The following is a 23000-nucleotide window of genomic DNA, read 5'->3' on the forward strand; positions in this document are numbered from 1 at the left end:
CAATTAAGATACTATATGCACATCATTGAACTTCAGTATTCTCATGTCAATGAATCATAATGGATTTCACAGTTCCTTGAAATGACACTGGGCTCTGCAAACCAAAAGGCATGACTCTCAATTAGTGTGCACTCATTGTTACAAAGATGGTCATATGAATGTCATCTGAATGTCAGTACTCCAAGTCCAGGTGTGCTAAGAAATTGGAATGTCCAAGATAGTCCAATAGATCATCTTTGCGTGGCATCAGATTGTAGGCCAACACTGTTATGGGTTCACTATGCGCCATTCAAGGCATAAAGAGGGTGCGGTCTTCTTTGTCTTCTGCTATAATTATAGGTGTAGCATAGAAAGACAAAGAGGTCATTACAACACTTTGCTTTGGAAAGGCATTGATCTGTTTCTCAGGTTTGTCCCTGTTGGCTTAGAAACACTCGTGGGATTGTCTAGAGATTGGATCGTTACTAGTGAGTATTTCAGTGGTTCATACTGGTTGTGCAACAGATTTGGTATTTAAAGAAAATTGCTTCGTACATATTCACAGTGCCTCCATAGTCACTTGTTGGAGCACCGACAAATTATCTCTTCTGATCTCTTCTGATCTCTTCTGATCTCTTCTGATCTCTTCTGATCTCTTCTGATCTCTTCTGGCCCATCTCAGTCAGTTAGTTGGCTGTGTTGGCCCGGAATCCTCCTTGTTGGAAAAGAATGTTGCATTCCAAATTAAGGGATAGACTGAATTATGACACATTATCGAGGCCAAGGATTATCTGAAATTTTATGTTTTCGCAGAACACCAAGTTCAGTTTTCTTCCTTAATTTTGCTGTTCTGATGCTGCATCCTAAGGTTTTCAACGTTTCATGGATGATGAGACTTTATGAATGGCGATGCGAGAGTTTTTAATTTCAACGGAGCTTGAGAATCTTGGAGACCTTGCTGATGTGTTATTGCTGCTCCTGCGTCAAGACTAGGCAAAATTGAAGTCCCATGATGAATGCATCAAACTGTATTATTGGAGCAGAACTGACAGTTGGGCGAGTTAGTGTATACTACTCGCAGTGAAATTTGTAGCGCGCACAATAGACAAGGACACAGATAAGGTGGACACGTGAGCGCTTCTCTACGTCCTTCTCTGCGTCCTTATCTATTGTGCGCTCTACAAATTTCACCGTGTATTACTGGAATTTCGAGTCCAGTGTTCTTTCAAGCACTTGCATGTTGACAAGTTCAAATTTGCTACATCTACAGTAGCATTGCTCTGAAAAAAGTGCATGGCCTACTTTAGCAGTCAAAATGCATATTAGGCCCACACTTAATATTAAGTTCGAACATAGGTTGTCTCAAATCAAAACTGTCATCCAGCATTCCAACAGCTTTGTGCTTAGTCCTGCCTTTCTCAACTGGCCCTATCCAGGAGCTCGTGGTGGCATTGCAGTGGCTTCTCTTCGTGTTCGAGACCCAGTTTGTGGCTGTAGCATACCAGTACCTGGAGGAAGAAACCTCCAAGGAGGCTGTCCATGCTAACAACTTGGGCAACCTACTGAGTCCTGCCAGTGCAGGTAGGACTCAAACTATGGGGCAACCAGCTTACTGGCTGTACTGTGCTTGAACTCCTCTAAAGTAGTTCCTCGTGAAATCGGTGCGACGATAGATTTCAACCAACTGAGGGAGCAGGCTAGCATTGCAGTACTCCATGCCAGATAGCAGCCGCGCTGTGAAATGTGTAAAAGGCTGTAAGGTTTTTGCAGTTGAGGTTTTTTTTTACGCTTAGCGAATTATAAAAAGCCATTATTGTGTTTTGCTTTACCATCATCATGAACAGCAGCTCCTGGGCACATCTTTGCTTGAACTTGCATTATTTTAATACAGTAATACATAGCTAAAATTCCCCTCTGGTTATGCATTTCCCATGTGCCCATTGTGTGTTACACATTGTTTAATGTGGAGACTTGCAGAAGTGTGCATTGGGCATAAATAATGTTTGTTCGAGCCCTTGGACCAAATTCTTTGTTAGCCAGTGGTACGACTGGCTAAGAATGTGCGACTCTGTGCTTGCTGAATAAGGAGGGGAATCGAGGGGCTTGATTTTTTCTTAGATGCAACGATGTGAAGCCCACAGACAATGAAACCAAGAATAGCAAACTGGAAATAACCTGTGGTAATAATTGAAATGTAGAAGTGATAAGGTAAATGGAAATGAAAGTGGATAAAATAAACAACTTACCAATGGTGGGAGCCGGACCCACATCTGCATTTTGCGTACAGTGCTCTAGCAATCGAGCTATGATTGTTCCCACGTCCACATGCTTGGGTATTTATGTATTTTTACAAGATCTGGCCCTGAGAGTGTTAGCCAGTGCTACTCATGACCATGGTGGTGGATGTAACTGCAGGGGTGGCATAGTATATGAACTTAGGAGCAGGAAAACTGCTCAAGAAATCCTCATATGCTACCTGAAGGTATGAAGGCTGCCACAGTCGAGACCCTCACTTTTACATATCCCTTACAGCCCATTCAATTTCATTTCCTTTACAAAGCCCAGTGGCTTTGAAAGGCACCTGAACACACAGACATTGTTTTTTGAAGTGCAGTAACCGAAAGCTGTGGTAACCTAAGCCTTGTCTAACTTGTTGCAGCAAGCCTAAATGACTCTTGGTGTTTTTCAGAGATCACACCACTTGGCATGAAGAAGGTGGCATCACGAGACCGGCTCAAGCTGCTGCCCATCACTGGAAACCGTGAGTGTTTTGAGGGGTTGTGGGTCGCTTGAGTCTCATACATGCCAACCTCATAGCAGAATGTAGTGGAACATAGTAGAATGCCCGATTTTTGGAGAGCTTCTTTACAATTGTATTGACACCAAAAATATTAAATATTTTTTTTATTTGTGTCTGCTTTAGGGTGGAACTGATTTTGAAAGAATACAATTGCAGTCACTGACGTTTTTCTCGTTGTCGTCTCACTCAACAAACCAAAGTGCAGCATTTATTTGCAAGCTTGGTTTCTGTAGGAACAGAAAATCGTTGGTCCTGCTGGTTTTTCTGTACCTTTTAATTAATTGCATAGCAGTGCAAACAAAATGATGAGGGAAGCAGGCACATAAAAAGCATGTAATAAAAGGGAAATGTCATCCACCCAAGAGCAGTACAAACCCAATACGGGTTGCTTGGAGAGAAAGCTTTTCAGTCAAAGGAACATTTATCCTGGTCTGGGGATCAAACATTGGACAAAGCCTTTCCGAGCTGGTCACACCATTTGTGCTAATCAGGAGGCTAGCAAATTGCAGAGGAAGGCAAAATTAATCAGCAACTCAACAGGCAGGAACACTGAATATGAAAAATTACTCCTTTGGAAGCTTCCTTGCATATCCACCAAACTGATATTTCTGAGGGCATGTTACGTGGCAACATAATAAATTCAACCCATATATTGGCTATGAGAGGTTGCATGAATTTTGTTAGAGAAATGAGCACATCAACGTGATACTAAAGTTGTGGTAGTACTGAGGTAAATGTGGGTCAATAATTGTGCGCAAACAAAATTTAACCCTTTAAGTGCTGTGCCTGCGTATACCTGCCTGGCTGCCTATACATGCACCTGGCTATGCCCGAGATAATCCGTGAACCTGCAACATCTGTAGACTGGCTGCATCATCTGCTCGGAAGTTGGTTAGACTAAAATTTTATGGTAGTTGTTGTTTTTATACAACAGATGGTGCGACAAAGCTTAATGATTGTTGGTGGTGCTTGTGTCTCTTGTTTTCCGACATTGCGAACCAATATGATACATTAATGTGGGCACTTCAAACAATGCAGAAATTCGAGTACTCTTTGGGAACTCTGATTCAGGGACTTCGATGTTGCTTGCAAGGTGTCATCAAGAGACAGTGATAGGGACGAAGGGGCTACATTGCCCAAGGAAAACAAATTTTATTAATGTAATAATTAGCATGTCTTAATTTTTATTTGAGTTTTCAGATTTAAAGATTGTAAGTGTTCAGCAACATATTGCCATTAAATAACATTTGAATTTAAAGCCTGATATAATGTGTTACCTAGACAGAAATTGAATTTGTTGCACTCCAGAAAAACACCCTATGTCCAGAATATTTAAAAGTATACCTGTAAGCATGAAATGCCACACCTGACAGGGACTATTGCTTGCAGTGCTGTCGGGTGCTGCCGTGGTGGAGGGCCTGCCAGAGCCCCCACCTGTGTTACTGGCCCAGCAGCAGCAGCAGCAGCAGGCGCCCGTACAAGAGAAGATGCGGCGTGTGTCTTCCAGCACGTCCATCTGCAGCCTGGGCAGCATTCTGGGCAGCTATGGCAGCGTCTACAGCCAGGTGTGGCGCGCACTGGTCACCCTGGGCAACGACCCACACCCCGAGGTGGCCACCATGGCCCGCCTGCTGCTCAAGGCCTACCGTGATAAGGTCAGACCAGGCAGCCGGGCTTTATTTAAATTCATTTGTTCATTCATTAATTTCAATCAATTAATCTATCACTCTATGTTGCTGCATTTATAAAATCCAAATTCATCTTGAAAACTGAGTGAAGAGGACATGAAGGCACACAAACAATTCTTTCATGTCCCGTTCTTGAATGCTCTGTATTCTAAAAGAATGTACTGACTAGCCCGTGAACGGATTCCTTTGTTAATGAGCTTGTTATATCGTTAGTCAGACACTGCGCTGGACGAAGGCGAAGTAGATGCAAGCTGACAAGCTAGAAGAGTGGGCGTTTATTTTCAGTTCGTGTTGCAAAATAAAGATGGGTGCAGGAAGGAGAGGAAGAGAACCAAGGTGAGGGAAACATAAGATAGGAAGCCAGAATGACATGTATAGTTGTCCGCTTCAGTTGAGCCAAGAAATTATAAGAAGAATACTACGGTTACTGCAGAGCGAAACATTTTGAAGTCGTTTTGACTCCTTCATTTAGATCGGGAAGCCAGAGCACTGAGCTTGCAAGACTTTGTGTATGTAAGTTGATGACAAAGTTCCCAGCAACCTGTGTATTGTCCTGACATTAGCCTGAATGCACCATATTCAACATGCAGCTGCTTCTATAGGTTTTTCTTGGTCTCAAGTGTTATGTACTATTAGGCTCAGTATTTGTTACAATGCAGTATAGACCTGCTACTTCTTTCTTTCACTAAGAAAAATGACACATGCCATTTTTCTTGTAAACTGGGCGCTGCTGATGAGGAAAATTAGCGCATTAAAAAGACAACCCTCACAGGAAGCACTTGTCTGTGTTTTCTTTCTGTGTGCATTGTCTTTTTGTTGCGCCGATTTTCCTCAGCAATAAAAAACTAACCAGCTCAACAATTAATTATTCTTGAACTGGGGGCTATACATGGAGTAACTGGAATGACGATTAGTTCACCAATTTTTCATGTGTTGGCACTGCCATACAGCTTTGGAACTCCTTCGGTAACAGGCTTTTGTGGTGTAACTAGGGGTGTGCGGATATTCAAAAGTTTTGAATGTTATCGAATAGTATATTTTTAATGTTTGTATTCGATTTGAAAACTACAGGGCTTGTCCGTAAAGTAATGAGACTGCCTGCTGCGTGGCGCTGCACTCGCCAGTAGCGCGCTTCCCGGAGGTGGGATTTGTGGTGGGGTTTCTCAGCTAAGTAATCAGGCGGCAGTCACGTCTGACCTCTGACACAGTGAGGATCTGAAGTGGCGCAAAAGCCGTTTTCGAGTTTTTGTCACGGCGGAAAACGTAAAAAATGGAGCATTTGCTGGAGTAGTGGTACATCACTACATTTTGCTTTCACCTGGGCAAAACCAATTTCGAGACTCATACCTTTGTTAAGGAGGTTTACAATGATGACGACTCATCAAGGGCCCAGGTTTTCCGGTGGTTCAGTGAGTTGGGGGGGACAGGACGGTGACGGGACGGGGACGGGCACGGCACAGGTGGACGGGTGGACGGGAGACCATTGAAGACATTGAGCGATCTGGATGCCCTTCAGCGAGTGGTTTGGACGAAAATGTGGCCAAGGTGAAAAAATCTCCTGGACTCCGACTGTCGTTTGGGTATCATGTTAATCACCAAAGACCTCAACATGTGCAAAACAACAGTTCACAAATTTATTTCTGAAAATTTGAACATGTGGAAGCATCGTTCGAAATTGTTGCCAATAGCATTGAGTGATGGACAAGAACGACGACAAGTTGATGTTTCATGTGAGATGTTGGTGCAGTTAAAACGTGAATGGGACTTTTTAGACGGTATAATAACAGGCCATGGATCATGGGTGTTCCAATATGACCCTGAAACCAAGCATCAAAGTTCGGAGTGGCACACTGCAAGCTCCCTGCACCCCAAGAATGTGAGAATGTCGAAGTCCAAGATAAAGACAATGTTCATTGTCTTTGTTGGGAAGCATGGGGTGGTCCTCAAAGAATTTGTGCCTCCGAGATGAACCACCAATGCCGTGTTCTACAAAGAAGTCCTTGAAGGCCTTCACAAAGCTGTCAAACAGAAATGGCCGTAGATTGCCAAATCGCTGGAAGCTCCACCGTGACAATGCTCCAGCCCGCACCACCTTCGTTGTGACTGCCTACTTGGCCCGGATATGGGTTGCAACCTTGTTGCAGCCAATGTACAGCCCCAGTATGAGCCCATCAAACTTTTCTTGTTCCCAAAGCTCAAGAAAAGCCTGATAGGTAACCGTTTTGACGATGTTCCTGCCATCCAACGGGCTGTCACAGAATCTCTGAAAGAGGTTATGACAGCTGACTTCCAGGGAGCCTTTGCAGTGTGGGAATTGTGTTGGGAGCAGTGTATCGACACCGAAGGAGACTACATTGAAGGATTTTAGTGATATAGCTATTGGATCAATAAATTATTTTTACCAGACCCAGTCTATTACCTTATGGTCAAACCCTGTAGGTAATCGTAAATTTTTAAATATTCAATTGTATACAAATATTCAACACAAATTGAACATATTGCTGGCTGTGCTGGAGCAGACATGGGTCTTAGCCTTTCCTTCTATCTAAATATTGGCGAGAACAGACACTGGGAATTACTCAATTTGCTAAGTTAATGTGAGCCAAATACACATTCCTTTAATATACTGGCTTGCTAGTCGAATTGTTTACTATTGACAATTTAACTGTGATGTTACAATATGTTAAAATAACCCAGCTTGCTAATAAATGCATGTGCACATCGTTATTTGGCATTCGAAGCAAAGTATCTGTGTTCAATTTGTATTTAAAAATTTTAATATCACACACCCCTTTTTGTAACACATATTGAGCATGATCATACCTTTCCATGCCAATCTCGCAGTGTTCAGCCACAGCACTGCATTCATTGTTCAGGTGGCGGAGGTCATTTTCATGTGGTCTCAGTTATTCTGGAAGGTTTCTTTTTTGTCTCCCCCACATATGTTGCCAGGCAGTCATTGCAGAAGAGCTTTTTATGCCGAGATTTACCTTCGATTAATATGGTTGACGCCCAATACAGTCGAACCCGACTACATCGAACCCGTTTACATCGAATTATTCCGTATATCGAACAATTTCTGGTCACGGTATAGTTACAATGAGTATATATAGCAAAAATTACGCTTACATCGAACAAATATTGGAGTGACTCCCGATATATCGAACCGTCAAGCGGCGGAAAAGTGCCCCCAGAAGTTGGCTTTCCCTCGCGGTAGCGGGGAAACCCGGCGGCGCGGCTCCATCCAACCGCTCTCCCTACCGCGACCGCGCTGCCTCGGGCTGTTCGGGCGAGCCGTCGACACTCCCCCTGTCGCGCATAGTGGAGTCTATTAGGCCACATCCTCCCTCTTTCTCTCTCTCATCTTTCACTTCCCACTCTCTCTCCCCTGACGACGCTTCGCCGTGTTCCCTCACGGGTTGTAGAATCAAGCGTCCTTCCTTTCTTTTGATCACTATCTATCAACACTCCCCGTCAAAAAAAAATGATCCTGGCCTGCCTACAGCGCTTGCTCAGACAGCCAATCAGAGGCTCTTGCGCTCTCTTCGTGCAAGATGGCGAAAGTGCGAGTTGTCAGGCTGGATTTCTGGTTAATCGTGTTTGCGCCTTGTGGGACTTCTCCCGCAGTGTAGCCGTGATGAAGAAGCAGAATTCGCCTTTCGTCGTGAAGCTCGAAATCATAAATCGCGTCGAAGGCGATGAGAAGTTGGATGGCCCCGCAGCGTGCAAGATTCCGAGGAGCACTCTCGGCACGGGTGGGCTAAAGTGACCCGACTCGCAACCCGGTGCCCGTGGCGCCCGACGCGTAAGCACGGCCGTGTACGAGGGGTTCTTCATACGTGCCGGTTTCAGCGTGCTCGGTGATGACTGTAAATTCTGATGAATGCGACAAAGCCGTTGCCGGTGTTGCCGAAGTTTGGAGCGAGCTGTCAAAATTTCCGGGACATTCGAATCAACGGCGGACGAGTTTGTCAGTGCAGATGATGGTGTCGCGACCACGGGAGAGCCCGGAAACGAAGACTACATTGCTGACATCGTACCGAGCACAAATGAAAGTAGGCACGTTGAGGAAAGCAACTACGGTCCTTTGCCCACATCCTCCGAAGTGATTGGTGCACTCGCATTAGTCCGGTGCTTCTGTGCGAATGCGGAAGGTTGCGGCCTCAGCTGCTCCGACTCCTTAGACAACGTGAGGTAGTACGTGCGTCGCAGGCAGCGGAATTGCCCGAGCAGAAGAAAATGCAGGACTAATTTATGCGAAACTAAGCTAGTTTCTTCAATAAAGTGATTTTATAAATGGTATGTGCTTTTATGACATCCAATTATTTAGCAGGCTTATATCGAATTATGCTCTATATCGAACTGATGGGCGTTTTCTTGCGAGTTCGATATAGCCGGGTTTGACTGTATAATGAAGTAATAAAAATTGGCAGTCTACTTCATTGCATCAATGTTTCATTACATTACAGTTTGTTTCCGTATATTCTGCTTGAAGGCTGCACTGCTAAATTTGGGCCTAAATATTTCGGGGACTAAACATATTTATAATTGTCCACGCATGGGCTGCACTGTTTCCCAAATGTACACCTTGTCAGCTGCACCATCTCCATGTGGTATCAATTTAATAATTTGGTCATTGGAAGCTCGCCAACTTGAGCATTAGCTTCATCCTGGCAAATACCGTCTTGGTTTCCGTTCTTTTTTATTACTGTTTTCAAGATCCTGCCATGTGCATATAGGCCTTGTGACAACCACACTTGGAAAGCTGTTACTTTCTTAAGTTGTGAGGTAAAACTACATTTGTGGCATTTTCGAGCAAAGTGTGTAAAATTGAGGAAAGCAGGTAGTGGGAGAAGAGTGGTGCAACTTGTTGTTGTTCCAAGTCAAAATGTTTGTATTGTTACCGTGTCACCTGGGCCTGCAGGACTAGTGCGAGACTATTTTCATTCCGCAGACTTTCTTCTTTTCAATTATTTCATTAACAGTAATTAGACTGCTTTTGGCAGGGAGCGAAAGAAGATTCTTACAGCACATCTGATTCTGATTCTTCAGGCATTGGAGACCACATGCGTTCAAAGCAGTATGCCATAATGTGGCCTAGGTTGTATTTGTCACAGTGCGCAGGTTGTCATGCATCAAAACGCCACCAGCATGGTAGGAATAAACTTTCCATGATAGACATTTGTCCTGGGCATTCTTTCTTTGTTTTTCTTTACCTCTGTAATTTAAACAGTATTACCGATTAGCGGACTTGGCTAAAGGCAAACATTTGCCTGACTTGGTCATGCCACCCATACAGTAACAGCAGTATGGCAAAAAAAAAAAAGTAAGACAGAGCCCATATAAAACAAAAGTATAATATACATGTTTCTACAAAGTTCACTACGGAATGCACCGAAAAAAAAAAAAAGGCTTGCTTAATCCAGCTTGCTAAGCACATGACGTAAGGAACACATATGTTGCTCAAGGCAGGCATCTTGCTTGCCTTGAGTAACACGACTCTCTATCGAGTTGCCAAAATTTCAGTTATGCAAAAAACATATATGAAACATTGTTACAGTAATAGGTTTACATGCTTGCCTTTCCAGGCTCAGTCAAGCTTTGAGGCCAAGAAGTGCCGGAAAGGCTCTGTGTGCCACTCGGAGCCATCATCCCCTTCTGGAAAGATCAGCTACCTGTCGTAAGTTTTCATATGTGCGTAATGACCTGATGCCTATAACCATCACTTGCAACCATAGAATCTTCATGCATCCCGTCTTGGAGCAGTTTCATAAGTCGGAGACATGTTACTGGCTTCTCAATGACTCATGTCATTACAAGTACACCTGCTCCCTGTTTGACTATGGAATTTTCTGGTAGCCGAATTATAGCGGGTACTTTGCGTTGCATAGCTGGACTTAAGTGGTATTCGTATGCATTGAGTTCAATGAGGGGGTAACGTTAAGAGACAAGAAGACAGTGATTTAAATTAGATAGCGCATGGACATAGCCAATATTCTAGTTGACATTAAGAGAGGAATAATGAAGCTGCGCAGGCAATATAATGCTTAGGGCAGATAACAGGTTGTCTATTAAAGTTACAGAATGGGTGCCATGGAAAGGGAAGGGCCGTCGAGGACAGCAAAAAATTGGGAAATGTGATGAAGTGCAGGCGTAACTTGGAATCTGCTAGCACAAGACAAGGGGACGTGGAGATAGCTGGGAGAGGGCAGGCTGATTATGGTGATGTTGGTAGGGTAAACAAGAGACTGAGCACCATCATGCTATATCCGGAAAGAAGGTGCATACCATGCACCTGCTTTCTGGTTGCATTTTAGGGGGTGTGAACTGCGATTTGGTTAAGCAGTGTACTTGAGAAAACACAGTCACACAAACACGAAAGATTAGTTTATTGCTCAAGTGTTTTCTCAAGTGTACTGCTTAACCAAATCGTGGATTACCACCTAGGCCTTCGGTACCTGTTAAGTGTGAACTGTAAATAGTGCGGGTCTTGAATCATGAAAAGGAGCCGGTAGAAACTGCTGACCATCTCAGCTGGTGTGAGCCTGTGCCCAGTGAATACAGACTGGCTGCCACTGTTGTCTAAGGCTCTGTTCCCACTCGGTGCCCAGAAGTGAGTCCCCTCCACCGACGTCTATGAACCTGAGCCTACGACCACCGGTGCAGACGCCCACTCGAAGCCACCAGTTCCAGCATACAGCTCACTTCAGCCGGTCACGTAAGATCTTCGACCGAGGCCCCGATGTGCCTGCACCGGTAAGCTATCAGCTAAGTTTGGTTGCCCAGACAAGTTTGTCAATCTGTAGATGTTTGGGGAGCCTTGAAAAATAAAACTCCAACAAAACATATTGTTAAGATTGGGCTCCAGTGGTTGGGGCTTATCGGTTCACCTTAGGAGATGTGGAAAACAGCCCGAAAGAACAAAACAGAACAAATATGATCTGAGGCTGTGGTGGATTGATACTAGACATATGTTGTATCTTAGTCTCTATCCATGCCCCTTTCAGCCAATGCTGTTCCTGACACCTCTTAAAGGCCAACTGCAATGAAATTTTACTTTGGCTAAATTTGTTATAAATTAGTAGCATATACCATTAATGCAACCTTGGCAAAACTGCAGGGCTGGTAAGTGCATAGTTTTCCTGTTAGCAGCCTCTGAACATCACCTAAGCAGATGACACGTGCACCTCATGGTTGCCGCTATGATGCAAGTCCCAGCACACCGCTTCCAACATATTTTTTTAGCGCGCCACAGGCAGCCATGTGCATCGCTTTATCTTTTGAGTTCATGCTGTGAAGCCGCATGCTCAAGGTCATGCATCGCTACTAGTGAGTGGTAACGGTGGCTTCTTTATCAGTTTCAGTGGCTATTTTTACAAGCTTTTTGTGATGCTTCCACTTGTATTTCAAGTGCCAAATTTTGCATGAAGGCTTCTCTATATCTGCACTATAACCTAGGCTTTTTGCATGGTCCAAAATTTTATTGCAGTTGGTTTTTATGGGAGTAAAATGTGAGGGATGCATCATGTGGGAATCATGTACTTTTGCCTCTAATGTAAGCTACTGTAGTTAGTGTTAGAGGATTATTTTTGCATTTGCAATTATACGGACGTTTGAGGTAAATTTGCGCCGCCACTGTTGTGCTGTCACAGTATTTACACATGCATGGCTTGCACATTGTGGGGATTTCACCCGTACTCTTGGGACAAAGGAACGACAACACAGTAGTGCAAGGGCATTTATTGTGCATTTTATACACTAATGCTTGCTAGCCGAATTGCTATCCGCAAAACGTGCCGATGTGCGCGTGAGAAATCGAGGAAGCTCGGTTCACCGCAACCGGATAGCGAGCGAATATGTTCGCCCCATGCTGGACACCAACGCCTAGTCATTCGCGCATATGGTCATGCGAACGATGGCATGTTCGAACGAGGCCTCACGAGACGGTCTCGCAGAAGCATGTATTGGCGCACGTGCAGAACACACGTGCCGCTTGCTGACCCGGAGCCAAAGAGCCTGCTCCCTGTCGCGCCCGACCAACCCCGTTGTCAGGTGGTGCTAGCAGCGCCACACTTGTGCCATCTCTCGTAATGCGCTGCAACCAGACCGACCGCCGCCGGCATCAAGCAACGCGGCGAAGCCAGATTACAGGAGATGCAAGACATGCGGGGAAAACAACATATCAGGGGACGTGTGTGGGTCGAGCATTTCCACAACATAGAGGGTTCCAAAGTTTCCAAAGACACGTGGTGTGTTTGGCTGCAAATGTGACGAAGTCAAGTGGACATATAGTCATGCTTCACTCGATGGGCTGTGCCGGAGCCAGGGCGGCGTTCTAGCTTCTGTTGCTGGCATGAACATTGTGCAAAAACATTAGTGTTCCTGCTGAGCGGCTGTGTGCATACCACATCGTGGTGCATAAACTTGTCTGAGCAGAACAGAGACCTGAGAAGAACAAAGGAGGTTTGAGCAGAACAAAGAACAGTCGTCAAGCTAAATCTATCCAATCCTTTCTTTGGGCACTGACAAATTTCGATGGTATGTGTTCAGTGTAATCTCATGCACCATTAATGTGCAATGCCACTGGAGGCACGCCTCACCACGCCAGCATTCTGAAACTTCTTCAGCGCTATGCTAAATCTTGCTGTTGCTTTCAAATTTCAGTACTTAACTTTTGGGTGAAACTGCCAATTTTTATGATAGAAGGAATAAACAGCATTGGGAGTGACCATACTCAAACAACCACTCATTGAATTTCTTTTTGCCTTGCTGTTGGCAGGTGGCAGAGGACGACACGGAAGAGCACCTCAATGCACGCAGCTCATCACCCTTGGTGACAACAGGCTTTGTGGACTGGTGCTCCCAATACTTCACCCGTCCACTAAACAAGGTACGGTGTGTTCCCTTTGCAACTTGAATAACTACCTTATTTGCACAATCGTAACATGATCCATCACGTGTTGAGAAGCAGCATGCATTACATTTAGGCTTATGTGAATATTCAACATTTTTTAGTATTTGATTGAATATTGAACTATTTGATGTTTGTTTCATCTCAAATTTCGTTATCCAATTTTTCTAAAGCAGAAGAAACAAACAAATAATATACATATCATTCCACGTAAAGACTGCACCTCCCATATTTCAGGGCCTCTAAAGAGAAGGAAGAAAAAAGATCCGTATGTATAACCTGCAGATACAGTAATACCTCGTAACTCAAAGTAGTAAAAACCGGGGAAAATGTTGAGATAAGCGATTTTTGTGATAAGCAAGGTTGTGCAAATTGCTGTGAAAAATCAAATTCTTTCCAAAAAAAATTGCTACTTACCAGCTCTTCAACAGCAGCTTCTAATCTTGCTTTTCGTAAAGGTTTGATAGAGAAAAAAAAAATAGCTTATAAGAGATGTTAACCAGCTGTATTTTGTGGCGCTGCCATCTTGTTTAGCAGAAAAAAACTGCATAATGCTGGTCTGCTTTGTGGTTGCACTCGGGCCTAGGAAGGCGTCCTCTAGCTACTTGACACATCGAATGAGCCAATCTTCCCCGTTGCTGCACTCAACCTTATTTTGCAGCAAGTGCAGCAAACTCCTCGTTTCAGCAGATGTCGGCATCTCTCGAGGTGGTTCATCATCGTCGCCATAATCTTCGCCGTCCCTTCCATTTGTAGCCATTTGAATGATTTCAGACGAGACAAACTGCGCCAAGCCTGCTATTACAGGGCCTGCCTCCGCGTATGTCTCTACCGTCACGTGACGTGTCACAGGGTTACTTGAGAAAGTTGATATGCCACTAGGCTCCGACTTCAGGTTTGGGAAAAGAATCTGCTTTGTGGTAGGTGCGGCTAAAGGAGAAAAAAAATCGAGCGATTTTAGTTTTGGCAGCATCACGTGAATCTTGTGAAACAGTCCGGCGCCAGAATTTTTGTTCCACTCTGAGTCAAGATTTCGAGATATCCGCAGTTTGGCCCAAAAAATACTTCGAGAGAAAGGGTAACAAATAGGTGGTACGTATAGGAAATGGTGCAGTGCCCACAAAATATGCGGTTCCCCATATATTCTGTGATGCTGATAGCCTTCAGCTTCTGCTGTGCTGTCACTAACTTCTGTCAAGCGCAGCTCATTGTAATCTGCATTCAGGGTTGATATTCCCAGGTGACCGCTCTCGGAGTCACTCTTGTGAGATTTTATGTGACTCGGCACCGGATGCATCTGCGCACATGGCAGAGAGCATTTCATGTGCTGTGCCAAGGTCTCTATCTTTGCACAGGGGACAAGAGCACTGTAAGCTGTCTACTTCAACGAGTACAGTTCTGAGTCTTATAAAATATGTGAAATTGATTGCTCGACAATTCTGCTCCTGGTATGCTGGCGCCACACGCAGTATTCGCTAACTACTAATACAGCCAAAATTCAAAATGGCAACCCGACAATAGGAGGTTAATGGGTGACCAAAGATGTGGCTTTACGGCAGTGCGGCCATGCAGCCGTTAAATCGCACTTCCAGGTGAAATTAGAGCTTCCCTCACGCCACACCTCAAGGCAAAATCGCATATAAGCTGCACCCCAATTTTAGTGTTAAAATTTTAAAGCTTTTGGTGTGGGTTATACAAGCAAAAATAAGCACGCATAATCAACAATATCACTTTCGATGAGCGAGTTGCATCACTTAGCTCATAGCCGGTAAAAAACAAAGACAAATTAGTTCACGATCACCTACTGATCTTTGCACCCACTAGGTTATTCAAGAACCAATTCTGCAGCACCACCTCTATTGAAACAATGTATAACCTTAACTGAAGTTTCAGATGCTGTAAGGTGTCTGGCTTTATTTTTCGGACATCTTTTGAGTGTGATAACGTTAAGAATGGCGGCCGTGTAGACAATGCCCTTCAAGTTGTACCCTGCACTGTTTATAGAAGCAAAGTCAATTGCAAAACTCTATGTCCTCGCCTAACCTGTCACTAGACATGCGGATGATTTCCAGCTAGAGGGCGCTGGCGCTGCAACAGGCTCCCGCTAGCGACAACAGAGCATGAGCAATACTGGCACTGCCAGCACTGTTGCAAGCAGCTGCTCAGGAAATGCAGGAGTGTTTATTTTGCAAACTGTCATACTGCTGGGATTTCTCTTCGGGCTATCTTTGTGACATAAATTTGAGTAATATTTTGTAATTTAGCAGCAAGAACTAAACGTGGCGAGGCCGCTTCACTGAAATTGTGGTTTTCTTCAGCGCATGCAAGAAATGACTATATAAAATGGAAAAAGTGAAAAAGTTTAAAGTTTCTGTGTTGAACTATTAGTGCTCAAATTATACAGCTTATTCCCATGTTGTCATGACAGCTGTTGTAAACAGTTGTTCAAGAATTATTTCATGCGAACTGTCTTATTAAGCATTTAAAGGAGTGGTATTGACATGATATTTTTGACATTTTTGACATGACATTTGGCATTTTTGACATTTGTTTTCGATCTCAGAATCCTAGACAAAATGCTGGCAACCCTCAGGGCACCCTAAATAAATGACTAATATAATTAGGGGTGTGCGAATACCAAATAGTAGATTTTGAATCGAATCAAGAAAAAGAAATGCTGAATATCAAATTGAGTTCAGAAAATGTGACACAAACGTTTATGCTTCCAAATTTTCTGCAATAAACAGTGCTGCTCATGCACAGGTGGCTAATCGCATTATTTAACAAGGATTTTGCTAGCTATCAGTAATTTGGTAACCTATAAAATGAGCTGCATAGTATGCTCAACTTTTATCAAAGGGAACACCCAATTAGTATGCCAGCACTGATTTCAACTCAGTTCATAAACGAAGATCTGGAAAATATTTATCGATAGGATGTCTGTCAAATAGAATTAAGTATACTTTCCCCTCTGAAGATAAAGAAATAGCAAAGTTGCCCTAAATACCAATGGGGTTTTCAGTTTAATAGTGGGCCATACTATGCCTAATGGCAATCTTCTGTTGCTTAGAAAGTACTGCTTTCCAGTTTTCTTCCAGGAAAGAGGAGCAAGTGTTTTGTAACTTTATGGCAGGTGGTTTCTGTGGTCTTTGTTAGCTCGTTAAGGCCAATCTGCGCAACAGCCAAGCGGGGAATATGCATTACCACGCATCGCCGGCGTCGCAAGCATCGACTGCCGTCGGCACCAAGAGTAAAGAGTTGGACTTTCTGAGGTTTATGCGACCACTGATGATCTGTGTCGATTCGGTAACTGTAACTTTAGTCAACAAGACCCAACGGCGCAGCTCCGATTAGGCCTAACTTGCTAGACAGTGTGGCCGTGACAAAAATTTGCCGCCAGCCAATGTGATAACGAGCCACAAACAATAGCAGAAAGCTAGGTGCTAATATGTTCCTATGGGTGGCTCATCCATTATCAGTTGCGAGGTCACATATATAGGTTAGATTGACGGCTGTTAAAGCGGCGTTCGAGTCCGTGGTCAACCAGCCGGCAACTCGCGAGCGTGCGTGCCAAGTTCGTCTACGTGCTCGTTTGTGAGTAGAAAGCTCCAAACTGCACGAACCTGCATGTGTGAACTTTGTACTCGTGTATTCGGTGCAACCAGCATGACTTCTGGGGACTAAACAGCCCGATCTTCACACATGATTCTGTTCTTTCCACACGTGCTGCGTTTGTTGCTCCTTCTGTTCACGTAACGTTAATAGTCTGGATCGTTGGCTTGGTTGGCCTAGTTGAACCTTGTACCGATAAAGATTACACATTGTGGGAATGCCGTGCGTGCTCACACAGCCATGTCATTCACAGAAGGTACCAATATTCTAAAGATTGAATATTAGAGAAATCAAATATATGAGATATTCGATTCGCGTACAGAATTAGTATTCAAGTATTCACACACCTGTATATATAATAGCTTTTCTATGAACCAGTTACAGCCTCTTCTCAGGAGAGGTATGTGTCAGAATGTCATGACACAAAAGGTGATCACGTGGGATCAGAACGTTGTGATATTTTGGCGCCCACTCTTGCTCGATAGGTCATCTGCTATGCTTCTCATTGTGTGATCCGATGTAGCAGCAATAGCAGATGGTTTGTACCAGACTGAGTGTCAAAATGCCAGAATTTCTTGTTGTTACAAATGTAATGTATGGTTAATTACTTGCAGAATCTAAATACAGTTGACTTATTTTTCGGATGCTTGATTGTTTAGACGTGCACGATTATTCCGATGCCTTCATGACACCGCCATGTGTATAAGAATGTCTGAAATTTCGGATGCTAAAACCCTTCGCCGTCCGATTTTCCAGACATTTTACGTGACCACAGGTCCTAAATAGCAATAATTGAAGGCACCACTTGAATTATTAACAGGCTGTGAAAGATGCACAAGAAAAGAAAGTGAGGACAGTACAAGTGCATCTTTCACAGCAAGTTAATCATTCAAGTATGGATACAACTTAAAAAAACAACTTAAACAACAACAACACGACACAATTTAAAGAAAAACAGCAGTTGGCAACCAACGCACACAAATTGCGGGGTTGTGTTAGTCCGCCAGCCAATCACAGAAGCAAACAAAATCGTCATTATGGGACATTTTCAAAATGGTGTCATACTTCATACCTTCGGAGCGTCTGCTGTTCTTGAATAGTCTTTTCAACGGTGGAAGTGATAAGGTGTGCAACAAACTTGGACAAAGTGTATTGAGTCTGAGCATTTCACTCTTAAATGTTTGCAGTACAGTTCATTTCATTGCTGAGCCCATTTTACTCATGAAACTTCACTGCCAACTGAAGTGAAACTTGACAATAAATATTTGCTGTGAAGCAAGCGTCTTATTCCAGTTCAATAAAGAATTAGGCTTTTGTCATTCTGCTATAATATATGAGTGAAAACGTATAAAATTACGTGCTAATAATATTACTTTTGTTGTTACCGCCTAATTTAGGTAACAGGGAAAGTTTGAAGTACGAACTATTTGCAACCTCGCACAGGAATAGTGGCTGGCGGTAGTGAGGGCTTGGGCGGGGCTTCACTGCAGACTTAAGTTGCATCCGTCTATAGTCTGCAAGATAGTATTATTGAAGCCACCACCGCCGCCATCTTGATTATCACATTGAACCTGCGCTCTTGCATGACGATCCGCTAGCAGCCATTGCCACCGCTGCAATGCTAGGCCTAGCTGTTTCGACAGTCTCCGCCAAGCTTTCTGCGACTCGGAGTTGTGTTTTTTATTGAAAAAAGTTTGCCGTCGGCAATGGGGCCCACTCTGCCTTTGTCATCCATGTCTTCTAAGTGCAGAAAGCACAACAAAGGTCAAGCATTGCATAATGCCGGTTCTTTAAAAGTCACTTTTGCCACAAGACAGCAGTACTATGCAGTGAAGCATATGCAGTGTATTTCGGTGAAACATAGCAAGAATGGGAGGGCCACTGTTCGGGGACACTACAGTAATTGTAGACGCGTGCACGCTCCGTCTCCAGTCACAGTGCAAGCACAGATATGCTTAAGAAGGTCAGTTTCACCTAAAAGGGGAAGCATCGATTGCGATAGCAAATTAGTAGGCAGCTATACAAAGTAGGGATATTAGTTTTGTCATCCATGTAAACTTCTAAGCATTTGCTTATTAACTAACTTAACAAGCATGGTGTTGACATGTGCAGGCAAACATGAACACATCACACTCGATGACCGCAGACACTCGCTGTCAATACGCTGGCGTGAGGAAGCGCAGCAGCAGCAGCGAGCGAAGTGACCTTCGTGCTGTCTATCGCTTTAACGCAAACTGAGCAGTGATAACAGCACGCACAAAGGTATCAGCCGTCAGCACACCTAGACTCTGCCCCCAACGCAGATAACTGTCAAGATATGGTCTGCCTGACCATGTGCGGCTGCTTAATATGCAGTTGCTGCCAGATAATAACGCTGCCCCCTCCCTCCCCTCCCCCCAATGCATTGAGCACGACGGAGGACGGTGCACTCCCTCCCCGCTTTCCTCCTTTGTGTGCCCAAGATTGAGCTGCAATTGTTGGCTCCCCTCGCACATAGAGCATATCTCGTGTGGCGACAGTGTTATCGCTTTTGGACTTTGTACAGAACATCACGGCGACTCCTATGATGGCAAAAATTCACCTGGAGTGTCCATATAATTGCTGTCACAATAATAAGTATTTTGGTAGGCTTTCGGAGCTACTTTGGATTTGTCTGCAGAGATTTGGTCCCTTTGGGACCGTAAAGAGCATGCATTCATTTTTTTTTCTGACTGCCCGATTTTTCTCACATTTTTGCAGCCTGCCGTTGACTGTAGTGCCGATTCTTAACATGCCATATGTGAAGTAAGCCAACATAGTTTCATGCTTATTTTGTTTTAAAAATTCCAGCAGCACCCAACTACTCTGGTGGTATCCTCACATCTCATTGACACTACTATCTCACTTAGGAGCCTTTGGTACAGCCACAAATTGAAAAGTATAGTGATACACACCTATGTTTCATCAGCTTTTGCTACATATGTTGTCTTAAAAAGTATCATAATAACTCTGGTGTCCATTCTCGAATCACAACAGCCACTTGCTAAGCAGAAGTGGTTTGTATTGTTTAGGCACATTTGCTCGCAGTACAGTAAAAGCCATGTAATCTATAGTCACTTTATTCACTTTCAGATTGTTTCATAAAATCTGAGGTCTTGTATTCTCTCATGCAAAATTTTACAAATAACTTTAACAGCCGGTGTGCTCTTACACAAACAAATGAATCAGCTCACTCTGGTGTCCAGAGTGAGTGCAATGTGCTGGGATTTCTTGGCACCAGTATTCTAATTTGTGGTGTCCAAAGCTATAAGATTTGACTATACTTGCTCAACCCTGATGGCTATACTTGCCAGCTATCTCAATGCAAATTGGAGCATTAAGGTTTTGGCAGGCTGTTACCATGGCAAAAGTGGTGTGGCATCCTTCTCTGCGCTGCTTGGCCCATTGCACTGAGAAGGGTTGCTGCAGTGCATATGAGCCATCTATTCAGCCTTTGGTACATATCAGAATAGAAAAATGTGAAAGCCATAATAAATGCCATTGGTTAACAACAAACACTGCCGGCAAAACAGCTGTGAAATTGCTTAAAGGGACATGTTTCAACAGGAGGCATGGCATGATGGGCACAGAATCGCACAGGGTTGTCAGTACAGGTGCTTACGATATAACAATGGCCAGTATTACCAATTTTAGCACACAGAAGTGATGAACACAAAACTAATAAGATATGCAGAAGCGATTGTTCCTGTTTTGTCCATTTTCGGTCTGTCACCTCTGTCTGCTAAAGAAAGTTTAATCATGGAATACAAATTAGCTCAGTCTGTCACATTGTTCGGTCAATATTAGTTGTGTGGTGTGGTGGGCATTGCATGGGATGGCCAGCCTTCTCAAGTGCAGCAGTGGCAATGCCAAAATGCTGCATGAGGGGTTAAAGTCTGTCAAGACTATGACTCTACGTGCTGCAGCCTTCTGGAATGTATGGTCCACTACAAGGAGCTTCTGAAATAACTGCATTGCATGTGCTCGTGCAACATTGTTCTGCACTTTCTTTCCTGAGCTTTCTTCTGGATATTTGGAGAATCTGCTTGATGTGAACATTTTTCATGGCACAATAGGTTTGTGATGAATGTTGTTTCACTTGCTACTGCTGCTGGGTGGACGCAACAGGTGTGGGTAGCCAGGCTGTGCCGCGGCAGTAGACCTTTAGTTTGAGCCAACATTACTAGAACCAGCTTAGTTTCACAGCTCTACCAGAAAACTTGTCCCAAGTGGCAGTCATTGGAACTAGCAGCGATGATGTTGCAACTTGATTCACAGCTCCTGTGTTGTCTGCTATACAGAAAGCAAGCGGTTCGATCTGCGAAAGTACATTTAATCTCAAATAGATTTCCATTCTTCAATACTGCAGGGTGGCAACTTGCAAGTACTCTCAGGAGCGATATGTGCACCATAAAGAATAAGTAATGGCCACTGCTCCCAAGCACCCCTCCTGTTAGCGGTCAGCTATGTTTGCATGCAAGTAAATTACTGTTTATCGTAGCTAGCTGTCTATGGCAGTGACATTTGCTGCTGAGAGTAGGTAGTAGCAGCTGTTACGAGTAACAATTGAGGACGCCTAGATGCAACTGCGCGCATCCAAGCTTCAAAGGGAGTGGAGTGATGTGATGACAGCTGATGACAAGATAGTTTTGGCTCCACATGTAACACTTTACACCGCTCACAGTTTGCATATTCAAGCATTCCACAAGACCAACCCAGTAACATTGTACAGACATCAATTATATGTTTCCTATAGGCACTTATCACAAAAATGGGAGGGCCGTGCTGTCAATTTGGGTGTGAAAGAATTTAGCTATACAAATGCATCATTGTGTTCTGCTTGTTTGGCTGGTCAGCAGTCTGCTGACCTATGCTTCCTGCTTGTGGTGTAGCAGACAATGCTTGAGCTGTGAATCAGGTTGGGACTGCAGCACTGACGTCGTTGCAGCGAGTGCCACTCAGGACACACTCCTCCGCTGGAAGGGATAGGGAGCTGTGAAACCGAGCTGTTGCTAGTAACATTGGTTTGAACAGTGTGCAAACATCCTGACCTCTTGTGTAGAGCATGGCCGGAGTGCTGCAGTGTGGTGGGAACAGCTGTTGTTGCTCTCTGTGCAGATTTTGGATGTGCCCCAGCTGGGAGCAGGGGACTCCTTGACCGCCAGGGAGTCCCCCTGGTGCCAAGTGGTACTGCCTCTATCTCTTTCTCTCTCTTTTCTGCTTGCCTGTCTCTCTGCATGTTGTGCAGTTGCTGTCGCAAAGCTTCCTTCTTCTTCTCAAGAATGCACCTTCTGTTTTAAAGGGCCCCTCACCAGGTCTGGACATTTTGAGCAAACAAGCGCCGTACCTACATTGCGCGCTAACAATAATGGTGTCTGCTAAGTAGAACGTTGCTACGGCTGCGGAAAGAGCTGAAATTTCAAACTGAACGTTGTTTGCCCTTCTCTTTGCAAGCGCCGCGCTCCCAGCCGGAGAGTTGACATATATCGCACAAGTGTGCCTGCGTATATCGTGCTGCTGTGACGTTGCTCATAGTGACATGCAACTTCGAGAATTATTCAAGGAAACGTCTGTTACTTGTGTAATGTGTTGCTAGAACAGACGAATTAAAGCTTAGTGAAATAATAAAACACAAACTGAATGTCTGCATGTTCCTGTTTTACTTTGCACCACAGCAAGAAAGATTTACTTCCGTTTCGTCTGCTTGTTCCCACGTCATGCTGTCGCGCGCGCAGACACCGAAACTGTCATTTTCTACCGTGTTCCAGCGCGAGATCATGCTCTGTGATCCGCTTGTGTGTGCCTCAGTATTCATGTAGCACTGACTTATACCAGTAGTCAGGTGTCCTCGTGCACAGCGTCGAAAATCGTGTGCTGCGTGAAATGAAACAGATGCAATAGCCCGCACGCAACGCTGCCAGTGGAAGTGCACTGCGCAGCAAAAGATGAAAGGGAAGAAAAATGAAGGCGGGGCCTGTGATGTATGTGACAC

At 44.2% G+C, this 23000-nt stretch overlaps 1 protein-coding gene across 7 annotated transcripts in view; it reads left to right on the forward strand.

Moving 5' to 3' along the window:
- Nucleotides 1–23000, forward strand: part of raptor (regulatory associated protein of MTOR complex 1) — a 69642-nt gene that overhangs the window by 20612 nt on the left and 26030 nt on the right. For 3 of the 7 annotated variants that reach the window (XM_075701088.1, XM_075701089.1, XM_075701091.1), the window contains exons 13-19: nt 1416–1560; nt 2669–2740; nt 4169–4434; nt 10056–10147; nt 11079–11223; nt 13247–13357; nt 22127–22195. In XM_075701088.1, the coding sequence (XP_075557203.1) occupies nt 1416–1560; nt 2669–2740; nt 4169–4434; nt 10056–10147; nt 11079–11223; nt 13247–13357; nt 22127–22195 (900 nt within the window). The remainder of the gene's footprint in view (nt 1–1415; nt 1561–2668; nt 2741–4168; nt 4435–10055; nt 10148–11078; nt 11224–13246; nt 13358–22126; nt 22196–23000) is intronic. The other 4 variants (XM_075701092.1, XM_075701093.1, XM_075701094.1 and 1 more) reach the window with 2 other exon arrangements.

Source organism: Dermacentor variabilis, chromosome 8, assembly GCF_050947875.1.
Source record: "Dermacentor variabilis isolate Ectoservices chromosome 8, ASM5094787v1, whole genome shotgun sequence".
Taxonomy (NCBI): domain Eukaryota; kingdom Metazoa; phylum Arthropoda; class Arachnida; order Ixodida; family Ixodidae; genus Dermacentor; species Dermacentor variabilis.